Genomic DNA, 17795 nt, shown 5'->3' on the forward strand with positions numbered 1-17795 from the left:
AGCCCTGATTATTTGAGTCAGGCCAATGAAATTTTAAATTCAGATTCAGCATGTAGTTCTAGCAATGCCTTTCTCTCTTTGTTCAGCCATCGACTTAATGATCTGTTGTACAGGAACACTCACCCATGCCTTCAAACATTCTTATTCTGTGTGGAGAAAATCAATCCGGACTGAGCTTTATAGAGGGACAAACAAAACCAGGATTTTCAAAGAACAGCTAAAAGTTAAGAATGTATTCAGTAAGCTGTAGCACAAGTAGGGCAGCATAATCGCTAGGAAGTTTAATAACCATTATCCAGTCCGGGTCTGATCCCAATTTAGTCTAAATTTTGAACGGTTTAATGGCTTAGTAAGGTATCATTCATATCTACTCAAAGCAGAACCTATGTTACCTTTTCCTTTTTAACAATTATGCCTCATAACAGAGTCAGGGCCTTAAAGTAGTACAGGGTAATAGTGATGCTATTTCAGCTCATCCATCTGTTGAGATCACTGCATTTCCAAAGTATTGCAAGCTACCTTCCCCCCACCAATCACTGGGGGAAACCAATGCTGTTTTAAGATACAACTCATCTGCTTGGAAACCTCTTGCCAGAACATGTTGCTAGCAGCCATTTCCTTGGATGACCCCCCCCCCCCCAAGAAGGGACCATCAGGGCAGAGCAGAGACATAGAAAGGCACAGAAATGGCTGCACTCCACCAGTAACAAAACAGAATTTCCCCCTCGTGCTCTGTCAACATGACCAGTGAGACAGGCAAAGAAATCTCTGTTTGATACACAAGCCCATGGTATATATTATCCCTTAGCGTGAGACACGGCTTTCGGAGAGAGGGAGGGAGGGAGGCTACTGAGACTATTCCACATGCAGATTAGCTTCTCCTTCTCATTCATTATTCATTTCAATTACCTTCCTGTTTAATTCTTCCTTTATGTGACGACCCCAGGGTGCAGTTTGTACCGCTAGCTGGCAGCACAAGCATAGGATTTCCAAGGCAGGCCTCAACGTGATCACTGTGGGTTGGCTAACCTGGCTGTGTGTCTGTCTTCTAGCAGTTCTTAAAGCTAAATTTGCAGAAATGTTAAAGGTAAAATGCAACCGAGAGAGACAGAGAGAGGGGGGAGAGGAAGAAGGTGCTGAAGACGAAGCCCGTGTGGAGAAATGCTGATGTGAGCTGGGCTGCATGTCCTGGGAAGCAACAACAACGGCCTCGTGGCCCACAGCTGCCCTTCTTCCTACCACAGCCATGGAGGTGGAACCCCATTCACAGCTTACTGTCCTTGCTCTGCAGACCCAGCGGAATCTGCCAGCGTGACTGGGCTGTTAGACCAGGGATGGGCAACCTGAGGCACTCCTGATGTTTTGGCCTGTAACTCCCAGCATCCTTCCCTATGGGCTATACTGGAAAGGACTGATGGGTGTTGTAGGCCAAAGCATCCAGGGGGCTGCAGGTCGCCAGCTTCTGCATAACTCACCGATAATTCACATAACTAGGATGGGACGTGTAAAAGGGCAGTTAATATGTTTTCTTGTTTGAGTGTTGCAGAAGTCACCAGCAGATGCAAAAGATGACTGTGGCTTCATTGTGAGAATGAGAACAGCCTCCCTGATCTCACCTCCACTGGAGTGCTCACAGGCGATGGATCAGAAACTTCTGCTCCCACTCTAAATTAATCACAGTTTAATGTACCGGCTGAACTAATGTGGCCAATCTTAACTATGATTGGTGAAAATGAGCCAGGTTCATAAACTTTGGCTTGAAGTTGACTTGTGACTATCAGCCTTACCTATTATTAACTGCAGTTTGATCCAGGCCTGATAAACTTGCCTTGCGGATAAAACTGCAGTAAGAAGAAGGAAGCAATAAGTATCAGTGGTAGTGGGGAACTGGCAGTGGTGTTTGGGAAAAGCACTAGAGAACGTGGCAGGGGAATGGAAGAGGCAGCAACTGGGAGAGTTTAGGGAACTGAATCCAGTTCCAGAGGATTTGCAGGAGAATCACAAATAGATGCAAAAGGAGAAAGTATCAAGGGTGGCTTGGAAATGGGGAGCAGTACTGGGTGAGAGCAAGAAGAGAATATAGCATGGGAAAAACATTGCACAGGAGTAAACTAGGTTCACCGCATCAAAACAGAACAGAGATAAATCAATCTTTAAGGTATAAAAGGCTTCCAAATGTCTTTTAGGCAAAGAAGTTTTTGTTCATGTGGACAGGTCTTTTGTGTTGGATGTACATTTTATTCAGTGATTGTTGTATTGTGGTTGCATATTGGAATTGTGCTCCATTTCATTTGTTTTATTATTGTTTAGGTCAAGATTTATTTTTGATTGTAAGCCACCTTGAGTGCCATTTATCTTGCTAGAAAGGCAGGACGCAAATCAAATAAAGAAATTGCGTTTCACTTTCCACTTGGAGTTATCTCCTAGAAGGTTCTGTCATCTATTGGTACGCAGAAGCATATATTTACACATGCATTGCAATCATTTAGCAGCACAAAGTAAGAGCATCTCTGTGGGAACTATCTTAGCTTGAAAAATGTGTGTTAAAAATACACTTGTTTTCTCTTTATCCTTAAATAGCTAGAAAGGTAGAGATTGTTTTGGCAAAAAGAAGAAGGCTTCCTGCAATCAACTTGTAGCTCCTTTCTTGATAGCTGGAATTTATGTTCTGTCACTTTCGCATCTCGACGCATTGAAAAATAAGAAAGGGAAGGAAAGAAGGGCTGTGTTACTGGAATTCTTATCTTAATATCCACATGTTGCCTTACAATCTGTCTACCCTCATTATTCCCCCGTGGATCTCTTTCTCTCTCTGTGTGTCTCTCCCACACGCACAGCCACTACTTTCCTGCTTAGCTGTTGACTTGATAACTATTTGGGGTATGTTCTAGTCCTTTTATCAGAAGACTAATGCTATTTTGGGGGTGGGATCTTAAGTGGAATTTCAGTAATCTTTCACCAATCTGAAGAAAAGCCTATGTGAATAATGTATACATTTCTATGCTGAAATCACCAGCCCATCAAAAGAGGGGACTAAACTCCAGAAGCACATTCAGACCAAGCCAGAAACAACAGAAGGCAAGATAGGGCTCAGAATCTAGAATAAAATAAAATAAAATGTTATGTAAAAATTATTATTGAAAAGCCATTCTGGTAGAGAAATATGAAGCACTGGAAAGCTCATTCCGTTTGGGCTTGGTACACTTTCAACACATTTTCAACTTGACAGCCAAAAGTGGGCCAAGTCAGGAGCCTTTCTACAGCTTCTGCAAAATCAGTTTAAATCTTTGCCAAAATTTGGAGTTAAACATTGAGTCTCTCTAGCACAAATTGTGAAAATTTCAGCTGACATTTCAGATCAAGTCCTGCTTGCTGCAGTTACCATGCAACATTTGGAAGCACCCTCCTTTCACTACCTACGCAAATACACTACCTTGGCCACCTTGAATTTTCTGACACGCAGTTTGTGCAAAAGTCAGGCTTCCGCTCTGTACTTTGCACAAATTTGCACAAATTATGGAAGCCTCAAGTTTTTTTTTTTTTAGGTTGCACAAATCATGGCCCATTATAAGAACAGATGCTCAACCTGCATCAGATCAAGTCAGCACTGGTGCAAGTTTAGTATAATGCAAACCATGGGGCTCAGTTGAGAAAATCCATTAGATTTCACTAGTGCAGTGTAGTGATTAGAGCCTTGAACTAGGTCTCAGGAGACCCACTTGGCCATGAAACTCACCAGGTGACTGGGCTGGTCATTCACACTCAGCCAAGTTTATCCCACAGGATAAATAGGATTGCTCTGAGGATAAAATCGAAATGAAGAGGATCACGTCACATATCCTGTTTTGGACTCTTTAGAGAAAAAGGCAGGATCTAAATGTAGCAAATAAACTTTTCTGCATGCAAATCTGTATTAATCTAAGTGTCATCTGTTTGAAGAGTGGACGATTCAATGGCAGATAAGCCCTCAAATCCAAAGCCCGCCAGGACTCACGGCAACCCCTCTGGCAAGGTGGCATTTCTTCCCTTTCTCCCTTTCTGCTGGCATTTCTTTTCTTTTGGTGGGTGAGATTTTCTCAGAGGAAAGGAAAGCATCTCAGCCCTAGCACTGACAGGCTCCCTGCTGCCATGCTGGGGCCATGATCGGACGGATCTAATATCAACAGATGTTGCTTTTATCTAATGTTATTTTATTGACATTTATTACTGTAATCGTTGCCCAGAGAGCATGATGCTAGTGGGCAGCTCTCCAATAAATTCAATAAAAATAAAACAATCAATCCATTCAATAAATTTAAATAAATAAATCTAAAGCACCCACCAGCACAGGCCTAGTGCACCCCCTTTCTGTCCTCTCCCCCATTCATGCACTAAGATTGGAAGAGATAGAGGGGCGGTAGATCCATCAACTACCCTGTGAGAGGACTTCTGACAGCAAAGCACTTCCCCTTTCGCAGATAAAGAGAGCATTTTGCAGAAAAATCCCATAGAGATGGGAAGGCACTCTTAGAATGCACATTTCAGACAGACAAGCACAAGTCCTACTTTGAGGCTTTCCTGGAAAGTCTTTGGTTGACTGCATTTCTTTACAAGCAAAACCCAAATGTTTTATTGACAAAGCTATCCTGCAGAAATGTTCACTTTCCCCATTGAAATTTGTGTTTGAAATCCCTGGCTCGTGCTCTTAGAAAGAATAGTGATATTCTTGGATTTGTATATGTTCATTTAGAATTCAAAATCGTTCACTCTTTATCTCAAAACTATAATCAGCAGTTTCAGCTTTAAATCAAGTGATTTAAACTTTAGGTGGTTTGTCTGGCTATTAATTAATTAGCGCAAGTTAGAACTGATGCCAGTTGGAGATACGTTGTTATCTCAGATTAGATTTGTTCATTGGCATTTTGATGGGACCCAAATTTCATTACCTATTTGTGAATACTTAGTCCCAAAGACATATCTTAAATGATTAAGCTAAACATGAGTAATGAGCTGATTAATAAGATCTCAAGAATGCAGACAGATGGACATCTCTTTAGTTGTGTTTTTGGAGTAAATTTAATAAAGTGAATCCTATACCTCGGATTTCATATGCTTTACAGTCTAATGATAATTGGCAGCTATTTCAAACATTTAAAAATTGCTTCATACTTTTGGGGATGGGGGTTCCTCCCTCCCACAAATTTCTTTGAAAAAGATGCATCTTCCAATTAAAGGCAGTAGGTTTTCCTTTTCATAGCTTGCTTTATAAAATAAGATTTAGTTCCTAACTTGTTCAGAATGTTGATCTTTTCCACTTGGCTTAGATTCTTACATTTGGATCCTCTTTCCAAATAGATGGCATTAGGTTCTCAGCACACTGAAAGGGATCGTATGCCTCCCACCCTCACAGCAGAATCATATCCCATCAGTTATTTCATGCATTTTCTCATGACAAATTGACTTTATAGGAAAATCCAGATTTAAACATCGGTAAGAAAGGGTTCGTGTGGTGGACTTGGACAGACAGGTTGATTCTTACTCTGAATCAATTAGCGTGTGTGGATGATGAATCATTGTCATTTTCAGCTCTGTGTGGCAAATATGATTTCTCTTCCTCAGCTGAACAACAATGCTTGCAATTGTAACATTTGCTAGAATCTTGATTTGGTCCTGCCATTGGACTGCTGCAAAGCCCACTTTGCTATCAGAAGCATCGATCGAGGCTGAGCAGTTGTATTGACTCATGATCCATGTTAACCTGTGAATAAGTATGATATACAGAGTCCTGAATGCAAAACGAATAACAAATTAGATTATCCTATTTTTCCTAATCAATAGAATATTGTTTTTGTGTCTATGCCAGAAAAGTCTGTGGATCTTCGGCTTCTTATTCAGTTAAAATAGTTTCATGCTTGTTAGATACCACAATGTCTTTTTAATATAGGTATGCTTAAGTCAGGTAACTATTGGAAGTGTAATATTGCTATTGCTTTGTTTACCCACATGTTTTAGCAATGTAAAACACTGCTTCTTTTTGGGTGGAGGTTATAATAGAGATAAAAGAAGTGTAAGCATTTCTTTAATATTAATGATGAACACATTATTTTAAATTATTTACCTGCTGAATGGAATTTATAGCAAGGACAGTGTAAGTGGATTTTCTTCACCCTTTGGACAGCTAAAACCCTGAAATTATAACACTGGAAAGTTGTTATAACACCATGGATCTCCCAGAACACCATGGATTGCTGCCCTAAAACAGTTTTCAGTAATCTAACAGATAGTATTTAGATGCCACCTGCAAATGGATATACACAGATACTTCGTCCACTTTTTATGAAGCTTATGCGTGTCTGTTCCTATTGACAGCTGTAGCATAATATACTTGCATTTAGGGAGGGACCTACCTTTCATACACACCCTGACAAAGAAGGGTGCAGGCCTATCAGCCCTACAGCAGGTGTACTTCAGATGCTTACATGCGTCCTATGCCCAGAGCAAGGCATGGCAGCTACCTTCATATCAACAGGTATTTGTCATAGTCAGCCTTTTTCAGCCATCTAGCTTGAGTGCTGGGCAGTGGGAGAGAAGGAGGCTGTGATGCCAGCTGGAATTAGTCCATGGCCTCTGCCTCCTCCTCTTCCCCGGTGTGTAATCTTGCAGCCCAGTTGCAGCTTGTGGACTACCACACAGTTCTTTAAAGCCCTGCCTCTGAGGTCACAAGACCTTGGAGCTAGGACTCCGAAAAACAAAAACAAAAAACCCCCACCTATGGCCTCCCTCAGAATGTGGAGAGGCCATAGGACTGTGCCCAAAGCAAAACATTTTATTTTGTTTAAGAGAAAAAAATCATGTTTCTTTCTCCTTTGATATTTGTTTTTGTATAACGCACATTAAACCTGAATATTAAAAGGCTCGACTGCCAACAGAGCTATTCCCATTAGCCAAGGCATCATCATCCTCAAGGAACTGAGATGCAAAACCAACAGTTGATTGCTTCAGGCAACAACACACACACACCTTTCTTAGGAAACCTCTGGAGAAACCTGCACTTCTTTGTGTCTTACACCTTATATGTTATTTCCAATTTCTCTCAACTTCCCACAGGAATAGAACCGCCAGCTGACATTTAGCTTTTCACCTCCACTAATGACTTTCAGTTACTGCAAAAAGAATAGAATTATCATCTCCTGTCTAGTTCGAAATTAAAGTTTTATAAGCCTGTGCAGTGCCGGCTGCAGTCCCATTGTGCCTCACCACTGGAGACGTGAGATAGGGTGAATTTCCTTCCTTCTTTTGTTTTCCATCTCAACTTCAGTGTTTGCATGTGGGGGTTTTTCATGAAGGTGTTGTATGTGAATTACAGATGCAATTGTACCATGACCTCATGAGCCCTTCTTCTTTATATTCTCCATTTATTATATGCTTTCCTTCTACCTCTCATAGTAGAAAAATACAAAAGCAGAAAGCTCCTAAGTCTAGACTCTTACAGATCCAATGAAGTAACCTTTCCAGCTTCCAAGGGCCTTTCATTCTCTGTAAGGTTTCTCTTTGAAACAGCCTTGTCTTTAAAAATTAAAAAACCATCATCAGCACCCTGGAATAATTTGAAGCTTAGTATCAAGCTAGCAGCCTCCATCACACTGGAAAGTGTGCATCCTCATAAAAGATGCAGGGCTAATACAAAGTTCTAGCGAGAGCTAACTAACATGTCTGCCCTGCAACCAGGGCTGTGCTGAACATTTTCAGGACAATTTTTTTCAGCAGATTCATAGGAATGATGGAGGGGAGAAGAAAAGCATGGTGAGGGACCTCTAGGGATAACTTCTGGTGGCCCTTTTGGGAGCAGCAAGCAGACAGTTTTCAGGTTTACCAGTAGCAGGTTCAGATTTCTACATTGTTATTTTTATTGTTAATATTGTATCAGCTCAAAAAGATTCAGGGCATCTTACAATAGAATTAGAACATGCAAAATTTAAAACAGTTCAAAACTGTGGTCCACTGAAAGATCAACAACAACCAAAAAACACATTTTTTAAAAAATGGTCAGCCATTGAATGCCTGGGCCAAGAAGGAAGTCTTGACCTAGCAGCAAAAAAATGACAACCCACAAGGTGGGCCTCACTGGGAAGGACATTCCACGAACAGGAAACACCAACATAAAGGTTCTCTGCCTTGTATTTTTTTATTTTTTTATTTTTATATCCCCCCCCCCACTTTCCCTTCCAAGGAAAAAAGGTTGCTTACCTAATTCTCCACTTCTGCATGATCTTATCCCCACAACAACATCCCTGTGAGGTAGATTGGACTGACTGTCCCAACATCCCCCAGGGAGCATCATGACTGAGTGGGGACTACAACCCAGATCTCCTGAGTCCAAGCCCCACTCTGCACTGGCTCTTATACCCATCCCCTGAGCCTCCATTAAAGGCCCAGATGTTGATTGTAGCATATGGTAGATTCGTACCAGAAGAAGGGCTTCACCAGGCCTTTACTCCTCCCCCTTTTAAAATCATGGTTGCTCCTAATTTCCGGTAGCAGGAGCAGTCCCTGGTCCATCAGGGCCCTTCTCAGTCCTCAGATGCATTGTGGATTGGGATGGCCCATACAGAAGAGGAGACAATGATGGCAAAGACATATGAAGGAGTTTAAAAAGCAGCAGCAATAGCCTCTGGCTGAGTTATTGTCTTTGACTTGCAGAAATATTAGTCTCCTGCCCAGAAGTTTTCCAAATGGAACACAGGAAAGTGGCACCAAAATGCTTAAAGAAAAGCGGGGTGGACTTGAAAAGAAGCTTCTCTGGCTGCTAGTAATGCAATTTCCTGCTGAGAATGTCCTTGAATGTCTCCAAACCAGCTTTAAGCATGGAGGAATGTCTCCTCCCACTTGCGAACCAAGGATGGAGTCGAGAAGGTGGGAAGCAGAGCTGGCCTGGGCGTTTTCTGCCTGTGAGAAAGAACAAAATCCCCCCGCCCCATTCCATGTATAGAAGCAAACTAGAGGGCAGAAGGGAGGAATGCAAGGGCAGCCAGCTGGGCATGAGGGGCATGTGCCGCTTCCCATTCCCCACAGGGCATATTGGAGGTCTCTGCAATGGACTCCAGTGAGCTCAAGTTTCTAAGAATCCATCCCATGAATTTCACAGTGGTCCAGCAAAAGTGATCCATACCACATTGATTTCAGGCACCATCATCATCACCACCACCACCACCATTATTACTATTTTTTAATGATTTCACTATTTTTACTATTATTTTATTTATTTATTTATTTATTAAAACATTTTTATGCCGCCCCATTCGCCGAAGCCTCGGGGCGGCTTACAACATAGATAAAACAAGTTAAAATCCATATAAAATAATCTTAATTAAAACTCACATTATAAAATAAGCCGCCCTGGCCAGATAAAATTCAATTGTATTTAGCATTTAAAATGTTGCTTAAATAAAAAGGTCTTAGCCTGGCGCCGAAAAACAAATAACGACGGCGCCAGGCGGACCTCTCTGGGGAGCGCATTCCATAACTTAGGCGCCACCGCTGAGAAAGCCCTTCTCCGAGTAACCACCCTCCTAATTTCTCTCACGGAGGGCTCCCGGAGAAGGGCCTCTCCCGCCGATCTCAGGGGGCGACTGGGCAAATATGGATGTAAGCGCTCCTTCAGGTAACCATTTTGCATTTGTATGCTGCCTTTTTTTGCAAGGCAGCTTACATAGTCCATTTCTACTCCATTTTATCCTCATAACCACAATCCTGTGAGGTGGGTTAGGCTGAAAATGAGTGACTGGTCCAAAGGCACCTTGTGAGACTCATGGCTGAGGAGCGATTAGCTATCTGAGGTCCCTCGAGTCCAGATTTCCCAGGCCCTGGTCCAACACTATAACTACCACACCACTCTGACTTTATATAATGCTATGGAGATGTGGTCATAGACAGATATATAAATTAGACCACAGACATGTGTTCCCCCCATCCGCTAAAGCCTGGAAATATGTATTTTGGGAGGGTTGCATAGTTTGAAGTGATTTGCATATTTCACCCAAGTCCACGCAAACATATTATCATACAATGCAGTTCCATAAGTGAGCAGGCGACTGAATGAAAGCAGCCTGACATTCCCTGACATGTAGGTAGAATGGGGGTCACGGCACCCATTCATCCCAGTCACCCACAACATCTGTCCCCGAGGCAGCTGCCGAATGGGAGGACCAGCCTTGATGGGGATACATTTTCTGACCAGCTCCATTTTAAATCAGCTCAGAAGGGCTGACTCCAGTAAGCTATCCCAGCACCCTCCTGCTCATGCCTGTGCTGCATCTAGTCTCCGAAGTAGTAGAGCGCCACCGAGGCTGTTGGCCATCGACTGCAAATGGGTCTCCTCTTCTTTGAAAGCTATCCCGGTTGATGGCCTATTGATTGCAAATAATGCGTATGAGCCAAGAAGTCATTAGCAGAGGCGACTTACCCTGGGATCTTTTTCTAAGCGAAGCTGATGTTGAAGACTACGCCTCCTCCTTCCCTTGGCCAAGCCATTGTGGAAGAAGTGGTACCCATCCTCCACAAAGGGAAGCTGGAAAAGGGGTTGAAAAATGTACATGTTAGAGGTTATGTTTGCACTGATCACTGTAATAATCTACAGCATAGATTCCTACATAAAATGGCTGCAAAGTTCTGTCATTAAAAGAATCCAATACTTTATAAGCTTAGGAGAAAAGCATGCATAATTCAGGATGGTACCCCCTTCTCCAAAATAATCATGCTCTTATTTTATTTTATTTATTTGTTTGTTTAATATGTTTAAAAGCTGCCTATTAGCAACATACTCTCTGGGTAGACATTACAATATAAAATCAACAAATAACATTAGTAAAATAATACAATTAAATTAAATAAACAAAATGAGCATGTCATGAGCGGAGCCAGCTGGAGTTGGGTGTCAGACTAGATGGTCCTTCTGACTTGCTCTGTTTCTATGTTTCTAAAATAAAACACAACAACATAACTAAATAAAAATAAAGCATACATTCATCCTGGGTTTTTCACCACCTGCACTCTAGTCCTCTCCCAGCTTGCTTTTAGCTTGCACCTACATAGGTACATAGGAAATAATTGCTCATTTAGTGTTGTCAATGTCCTTTCTGCACAAAGGTAAGCCCCCTGCCCTGAGGAACTTGCAATCAAAATTCAGTGTAGAGCTGGAAACAGAAAAGGAGGAAGAAAGTGAGGGTAACAACAACATGCAATCAGTTCAGTTATGTGTATTTAAGATTCATAGAAAGGGCTTGCCATACAAAAGCAAACCACTCTGCTCAGCACCACCTTTAAAAATGACAACCAGCCAAGATACAACAAATAAGATGCAGCTGATCTTCAAGTGGCAAAATATCCCAGCCTTCCTTAACGGCACCCATGTGAGTTTTCCCTGGCCCTGCCCCGGCTTCAGCCACGTCTCCTGTTTGCCTGCTGTTACGCCCAGCACTGTGTGAGGTTCCACAACGCCATGCCTGAAGATGGTAGGCACCCTGTCAGCTCTCTGGCATGGTTGTGTGCAGCTATGCCAGTTTGACCTTCAGAATTGACGGATGCAATTGATACGCAAGTGCCCTGAGTTACCCCTCTGTCCTGGGGACAGTCTTTCCTGGCACTCATTACATCACCCTATTACAGGAAATTGACTGTTTTGTGTAATTTAACCCAGAACTAATGCTGGTCAAGTGCAAATAGTATAGCGTTAATTTCAGCAGTACTTTATTATACATGTATGTTTCCATCATTACTGGGACATGGAAGTTAAGGTAAGTCACTGGAAAAAAGATATGCCTTAAATGTTTAAGGCTTATAAATGGCACCTGTTGTTGCATAAGCTAGCATCCAGGTTCAGCCTGATGAGGACTACAGTTCTAGAAAATTGGAAACCCACCTAATATGCATTGCCCCAAACTACAAGTTGAAATGGAAGCCTATTACAGAGTTAAAGACCACAACCTCGCTATATCTCTAATGCAACATGCAATTTGGTCTTCAGAGAAATTGTGAGGATGAGGACAAAAGGCACAGATGGATCAAGGCTACCAAACCAGAAAAAAAGCTCCCTTTCACCTTTTAACCCATCTTCTCACTAGAAATGAATGATAAGTTAGTTTGTGCCCATAAAGCGCTCAAGCAGATTTGTAACCTGTTTGCAATCTTGAAGGGAAGTATGAGCAGAAGAACATGTTCTCTAGGGATCTTAGTGAACTCATGAACATGTGTTCACGTTCAAAACGTGTGCAATATCACAAGAAAGCAATTTAACATTGTACTTTTTTTAAAAAAATGCATAATTGCACACTGGGGGGGAAAGTTGTGCTACTTTGAGGGAGAAAAGCTCAGTTTTGTGCAATTTCCCAGTTTGATTGCATTCAGTTTGCACAAATCAAACAGTGAGCACAGGTGCCCACAGAAAGTGAAGGAGATGCTCAAAGAATCTGAACATCACTTGTTCGGCCTTCACAAACTGGTATGGCAAACTCACAAGAGGATCCCCTTGAGCAATGCAGTATAGTTTGGCTGCTTTCAAAGGTGAACATAACCAGGACAATGTGGATACCTGTGCTGATACCAGGGATTCCCTCCTCCCTATCTGGATTGGGTCTGAATCCCCAAGAACAGCCCTAGTGCAGCACATCTATTTCATTTCTTCATGAGGTCGAAGTCACTGCAGGAAAAGGAGTGGCCACAGAAGGATCCATAGCTGAGAATTATTCTTCGGAGGTCTGAGCTCTTTAGCCAGCCTCAGAAGAGGAAATTTACCACACTGCAGGTCTCCTCAGACTTGCCATTTAAACTACAAACGTATGAGGCCCCTAGAGAAAATTACAGACCAAATGGAAATTTTTGTTTAAAACTGTTCTTATTGAGCTTGCACTATTTTGAAGAAAAAGCAGCCATATGTCTCTGGTCCAAAAGGTGCCACTGACTGAACTTCAAAATGGAGATGGCCAATTCCAGAGCATTTGTTCAAAACAGTCTGAATGGTGCGAACCATAATTTGGCCCACCCTCGAGGCTGGAATAGGTTTCCAACCTCAGTGAAGTCAGGGAAAGTATAAAAGAAGGCCCATATCCTCACTTTTGGTTGAAGGGAGTAAGGAAGAAACAACTGTCAAAATGGTTGCCATATCTAAATGTTTGTATTGATAATGACCTGTCAGCATCCAGGGTGGGGACGGCTGACTAGCAGGTGAAGGCACTGGGACCCAGGCACAGGGGATGACAAGCACAAGTCCAGTACACAATCGAAAAGGTCAGAGCGGGGAGTCAAGATATAAGCCAAGCCCGTACAGAAGGCAGCGTTATTAAAAGCAGGCCGAGGGTCAGAGAACCATGGAAGGCAAATCAGGGAAACCCGGTACCTTGCAGGTCAGGGCAGGAGGAGGTGCAGGCAGGATCCAGGTGTCATGGGAACAGGAGCAGAGTTCCAGGTCCAGTAGGCCAGGAAAGCTTCATCAACACTGGAAGACCTTCCTTGCCCAGGCAGCTTCTGAGGGCAATTGCTTCTGAGGGGAATTCTTATATAGCTCTTCCCCCGGGCTCCCTAGGAGGACTCATGAGAGCCCTGGCAGCTGCAGTGGACTGGGGTCAGAAACCTGCAACTACCAGGGCTGCTCTGCTGACCCTTGGCCAGCAGAGGGAGCCCTGAAGCGGCCTCGGGTCTTGACATGCCCCCCCCCCCTTTTCCATACTGCTCTCTAAATAGGCTAGGAAAATGGTGGTGGGTGGATCTTTCATGCCATGGCCTGTTTGTTTATTTATTTCATAGAATCATAGAATAGTGGAGTTGGAAGGGTCCATGAAGGCCATGGAATCCAACCCCCTGCTGTTGCAGGACACCATGTTACACCATCCCACTCAGATGGCTGTCCAGTTTCTTTTTGAATGTCTCTAGTGTGGGAGAGCCCAACACCTCTCTAGGCAGCTGGTTCCACTGCCGTATTGCTCTGACAGTGAGGAAGCTTTTCCTGATGTCCAGTTTGAATCTGGGTTTTCACAACCTGAACTGATTATTCAGTGTCCTACACTCTTGCATTAGCAAGAAGAGATCCTGACCCTCCTCTTTGTGATAGCCTTTGAGGTACGTATACAGGGATATCATGCCCCCCTCAATCTTCTCTTCTCAAGGCTGAACATGCCCAGTTCCCTCAGTCTCTCCTCATAGGGCAGTGTTTCCAAACCCTGGATCATTTTTGTTGCCCTCCACTGGACCCTTTCTAATTTACCTGCATCTTTCTTAAATCTTGGTGCCCAGAACTGGACACAGTATTCCTGGTGAGTTCTGACTAGTGAGGAGTATAGAGGAACTACTGCTTCTCGTGATTTGGAAGTAATACTTCTGTTAATGCATCCCAAAATAGCATTTGCCCTTTTGGCAGCTGCATCACATTGTTGGCTCATGTTTAGCCTATTGTCCACAACTACTCCAAGATCTTTTTCTTGTTCAGTTCTGTTGAGCCATATATTCCCCATCTTGTATCGATGCACGTGGCTTCTTTTTCCTAGGTGGTGGACTTGGCACTTGTCCTTATTGAATTTCATTCTGTTGCTTTCAGCCCAGTGTTCAAGTTTATTGAGATCCCCCTGGATATTCATTCTGTCTTCTAGGGTGTTTCATTCTATTCCACCCAGTTTTGAATCATCTGCAAATCTGATTGTCTTTCCTTGTACTTCCTCAGCTAAATCATTAATAAAGAAGTTGAAGAGCACTGTGCCCAGGTCTGAACCCTGTGGCACCCCACTAGTTAGCTCCATCCAATTTGAGGAGGTGCCATTGATGAGCACTCTTTGGGTCCGATTTAGCAGCCAATTTTGAATCCACTTAATAGTTTTTCCATCTACTTCAGTTTTTGCTAATTTGCTTATCAAAATTTCATGTGGCACTATGTTGAAAGCTTTGCTAAAGTCTAGATAGATTATGTCCACAATGTTCCCTTTGTCCATTTGGGAGGTTACCCAGTCAAAAAATGAGATTAAATTAGTCTGACAGGATTTATTTTTGATAAATCCATGCTGGCTTCTATTAATCACTGCATTTCTTCAATTTTGCAGAAGGATTTTTTAAATAATTTCCTCCAGAATTTTTCCAGAGATTGATGTCAGACTAACTGGCCTATAGTTCCCAGGTTCATCTCCCCCCCCCCCCTTTTTTTTTCAAGGTAGGGAGAACATTAGCCGTTCTCCAGGCATCTGGCACTTCTCCTGTTTTCCAAGGTTTATTGAAGATAATAGCCAGTGGTTCTGAGAGTTCCTCCACTAGCTCTTTTATGACTCTGGGATGGAGTTCACTGGGCCCTAGGGATTTGGAAGTGTTTATTCCACCTAGGTATTCCTTGACTGCATGCCTCTCAATCTTGGGCTGCCATCTCTCACTTCCAGCTTGAACTTCCTCTTGATTGCAGATTTCCTTGTGGGAGAAGACTGAAGCAAAGTAGGAATTGAATAGGAATTTATATTTATTATTAAGCTTGTGTACACACTAAGAGTCATGCAGGATTCTCTGTTCCAGCAAAGGAAATTAGAAGCAGCTCTCCTTGGTAGACAGCACTGACACATGGCTCCCAGAGGGGCCCACTCATGTTACAGCTGCTGTGGAGCAAGGCCTGCCTAGTATGCATCTTTCTTTGTCCCACCCACCAAACACAGCAAAGCTGCCTATAAAAACTGCATGATCTCAGGGGCTCTTAAAATCCTGTCGGGGTGACACATTGGCAGAGACTTTTACATAGTGTGAGGCTGGGAACAGATCTTTGAGCCTCCATTCACCACCAAGATTTTATAAACGCTTCTGTTTCTACCATTGTAGGGCACACTGTGTGTGCGTGTGTGTGCGCGTGTGTGTGCGCTGTTTCAGGGTGATTACATTACATCTATACCCCATCTTTCTTCTTCTTGTAAGAAACAAGGCAGCTTACCATATGGGCCTCCTGCTCTTCCTTTTATCCAGCCCGCAAGAAGAACCCTGCAAATCAGGGTAAGGGGAGAGTCTGCGCCTAGCTCTGAATCGCCCAGTGAGCTCCATGGCTGAGTGCGGACTAGAACCCAGATCTCCCAGGTCCCAGTGCAACACTAGTCCCAGCACACCACACTGGCTGTCCTATTCACTGCCCGTGCAAATGTGATATGTCTCCCACCAGCAAAAAACGCCAGCATCTGGGAGGTGAGTGATGGATGGGCCAGTTGCAGTGGAATAAGCAAGCAGGCAACCAGGAAAGGGCTACTGGTCTGGGCAGAGGCACTATTGCAGCCGTGGGGCCATCAAGCTTGAGGAACCTGCTAATATCTGCTAATGAACTAGCAAACCTGTTCCCAGTCCTAAAGGTGCCACAAAACTGGGGTGGCCACTCAGGAATCATCCTCCCCAAAGAAAGGAGGATAAGCCCACATTTTGCTTAACACTGACACATGCCAATGAACATGGACAGGTAGACTTTTAGAAATATTTATTCTAATTTAAATAGAAACACATTACCTCTCCCCACATGGTACAAGACCAGAGACTTGTGTGTCTTCCTGATGAGCAGCAGCTCTTAGAGCCCATTATCTTTAAACTAGAATTGGTCAGGACAGCCCTTCAAATAGAGGACTGTCCTCTGAAAAAGAGGGCACCTGGCCTCCTGTGGCAGTCTTCCTTGTTGGTTTTGCTACATGATTTATGATTTATAGGGCAACCCTTCTGCAATTGGTGACTGATTTTAATGAACTGGTATATCTTCCCTTGGGTTTGTGCATGAATTCAAAGATCAAAAGATCCAATGAGTTTGTTGGATAAAGTATGTGTAAATGGTGGTTCCTTTTGCTTTTCATGCAGAGGTGCACTGGACATGTAGCCCCGTATTGCACATAAAAGATGTGACCTGGGATTGATCGACTCCTGACCTCTGGTCCCTTTGGGCTGAATTCATAGCCCTGTAAATTTCTGCATTTTGACTTGAGAAGATTTATAGGCCCAGAAGGCCCACATATAGTGTTGAGGAGATTGCAGGCAAATGGTCCAGGGAGGACCATGAAACCGACCTATGTAGCCGGCATCCTTTTCTTTTCCTGCACAGTCTAAAGACTGTGTAATTTAACAATGTTTTTGTGCAGGGAGGCAAGAAGATGAAAAATCAAGGAGGAAACGAGAGACATTTTGAGTTCTCTCTCTCTCTTGGGAGCTGATGCAAAGCCGTCCTACCGATGCCTGCCAGAGCATTAAGCCACATGCCTCCACTTGTGCTCAACATGTAAATTAACCCAAACGTTTCAGAAATGCCACAGGCCTCCACTGGACTTCCAAAGAGAAGTGAACATGGAGGAATACTGTGCCTCTGAACTCCTACATTTCTCGGAGCATGTACCCATACAGGTCATATTTCCAATTCATGACAGTTTTATGGTTTCCCCTAAAAAGTGACCTATAATCTTTTCAATAAATAAAACACTTTGCATTTGAATCAAAGACAAATATACTTTTCCCCACCTCTTGGACCTTGACTGCTTCCTTTTGCTTACTCAGTGGCTGAAACACTAGCCTAGGACACTTGCGCCTGAGAAGCCAGTTTTCTGCACGAAGGGAGCTTCTGTCGTCCTTTCATGCCAATCTGTCTGTCTCCCGTGACTCAAGAAGAGTGCCAGTGTGGCTCCATTCTAAGCCAGGCTCTTCTGGATTTTCCAGTGTTGGAATACAGACAGCAAAACCCTATTGCTAAAGCTTGTGATTCGGACTGGCTGCTAACAATGAGAGGGACAGCGTGCATTGCCCTCGTCAGGCTGCTCTCCTTGAATGTTTTTCAGCTGCACTGCATG

The 17795-nt window shown here is 43.2% G+C and overlaps 1 protein-coding gene across 1 annotated transcript in view; it reads right to left on the bottom strand.

Annotated features, from left to right (window-relative positions):
* PCSK2 (proprotein convertase subtilisin/kexin type 2) overlaps window positions 1-17795 on the bottom strand; it is a 140600-nt gene that overhangs the window by 90024 nt on the left and 32781 nt on the right. Inside the window, exon 2 of the mRNA XM_044454522.1 lies at window positions 10442-10546. Coding sequence (XP_044310457.1) covers window positions 10442-10546 — 105 coding nt within the window. The remainder of the gene's footprint in view (window positions 1-10441; window positions 10547-17795) is intronic.

Source organism: Varanus komodoensis, unplaced genomic scaffold, assembly GCF_004798865.1.
Source record: "Varanus komodoensis strain SLA01 unplaced genomic scaffold, ASM479886v1 scaffold7_3, whole genome shotgun sequence".
Classification (NCBI taxonomy): Eukaryota; Metazoa; Chordata; class Lepidosauria; order Squamata; family Varanidae; genus Varanus; species Varanus komodoensis.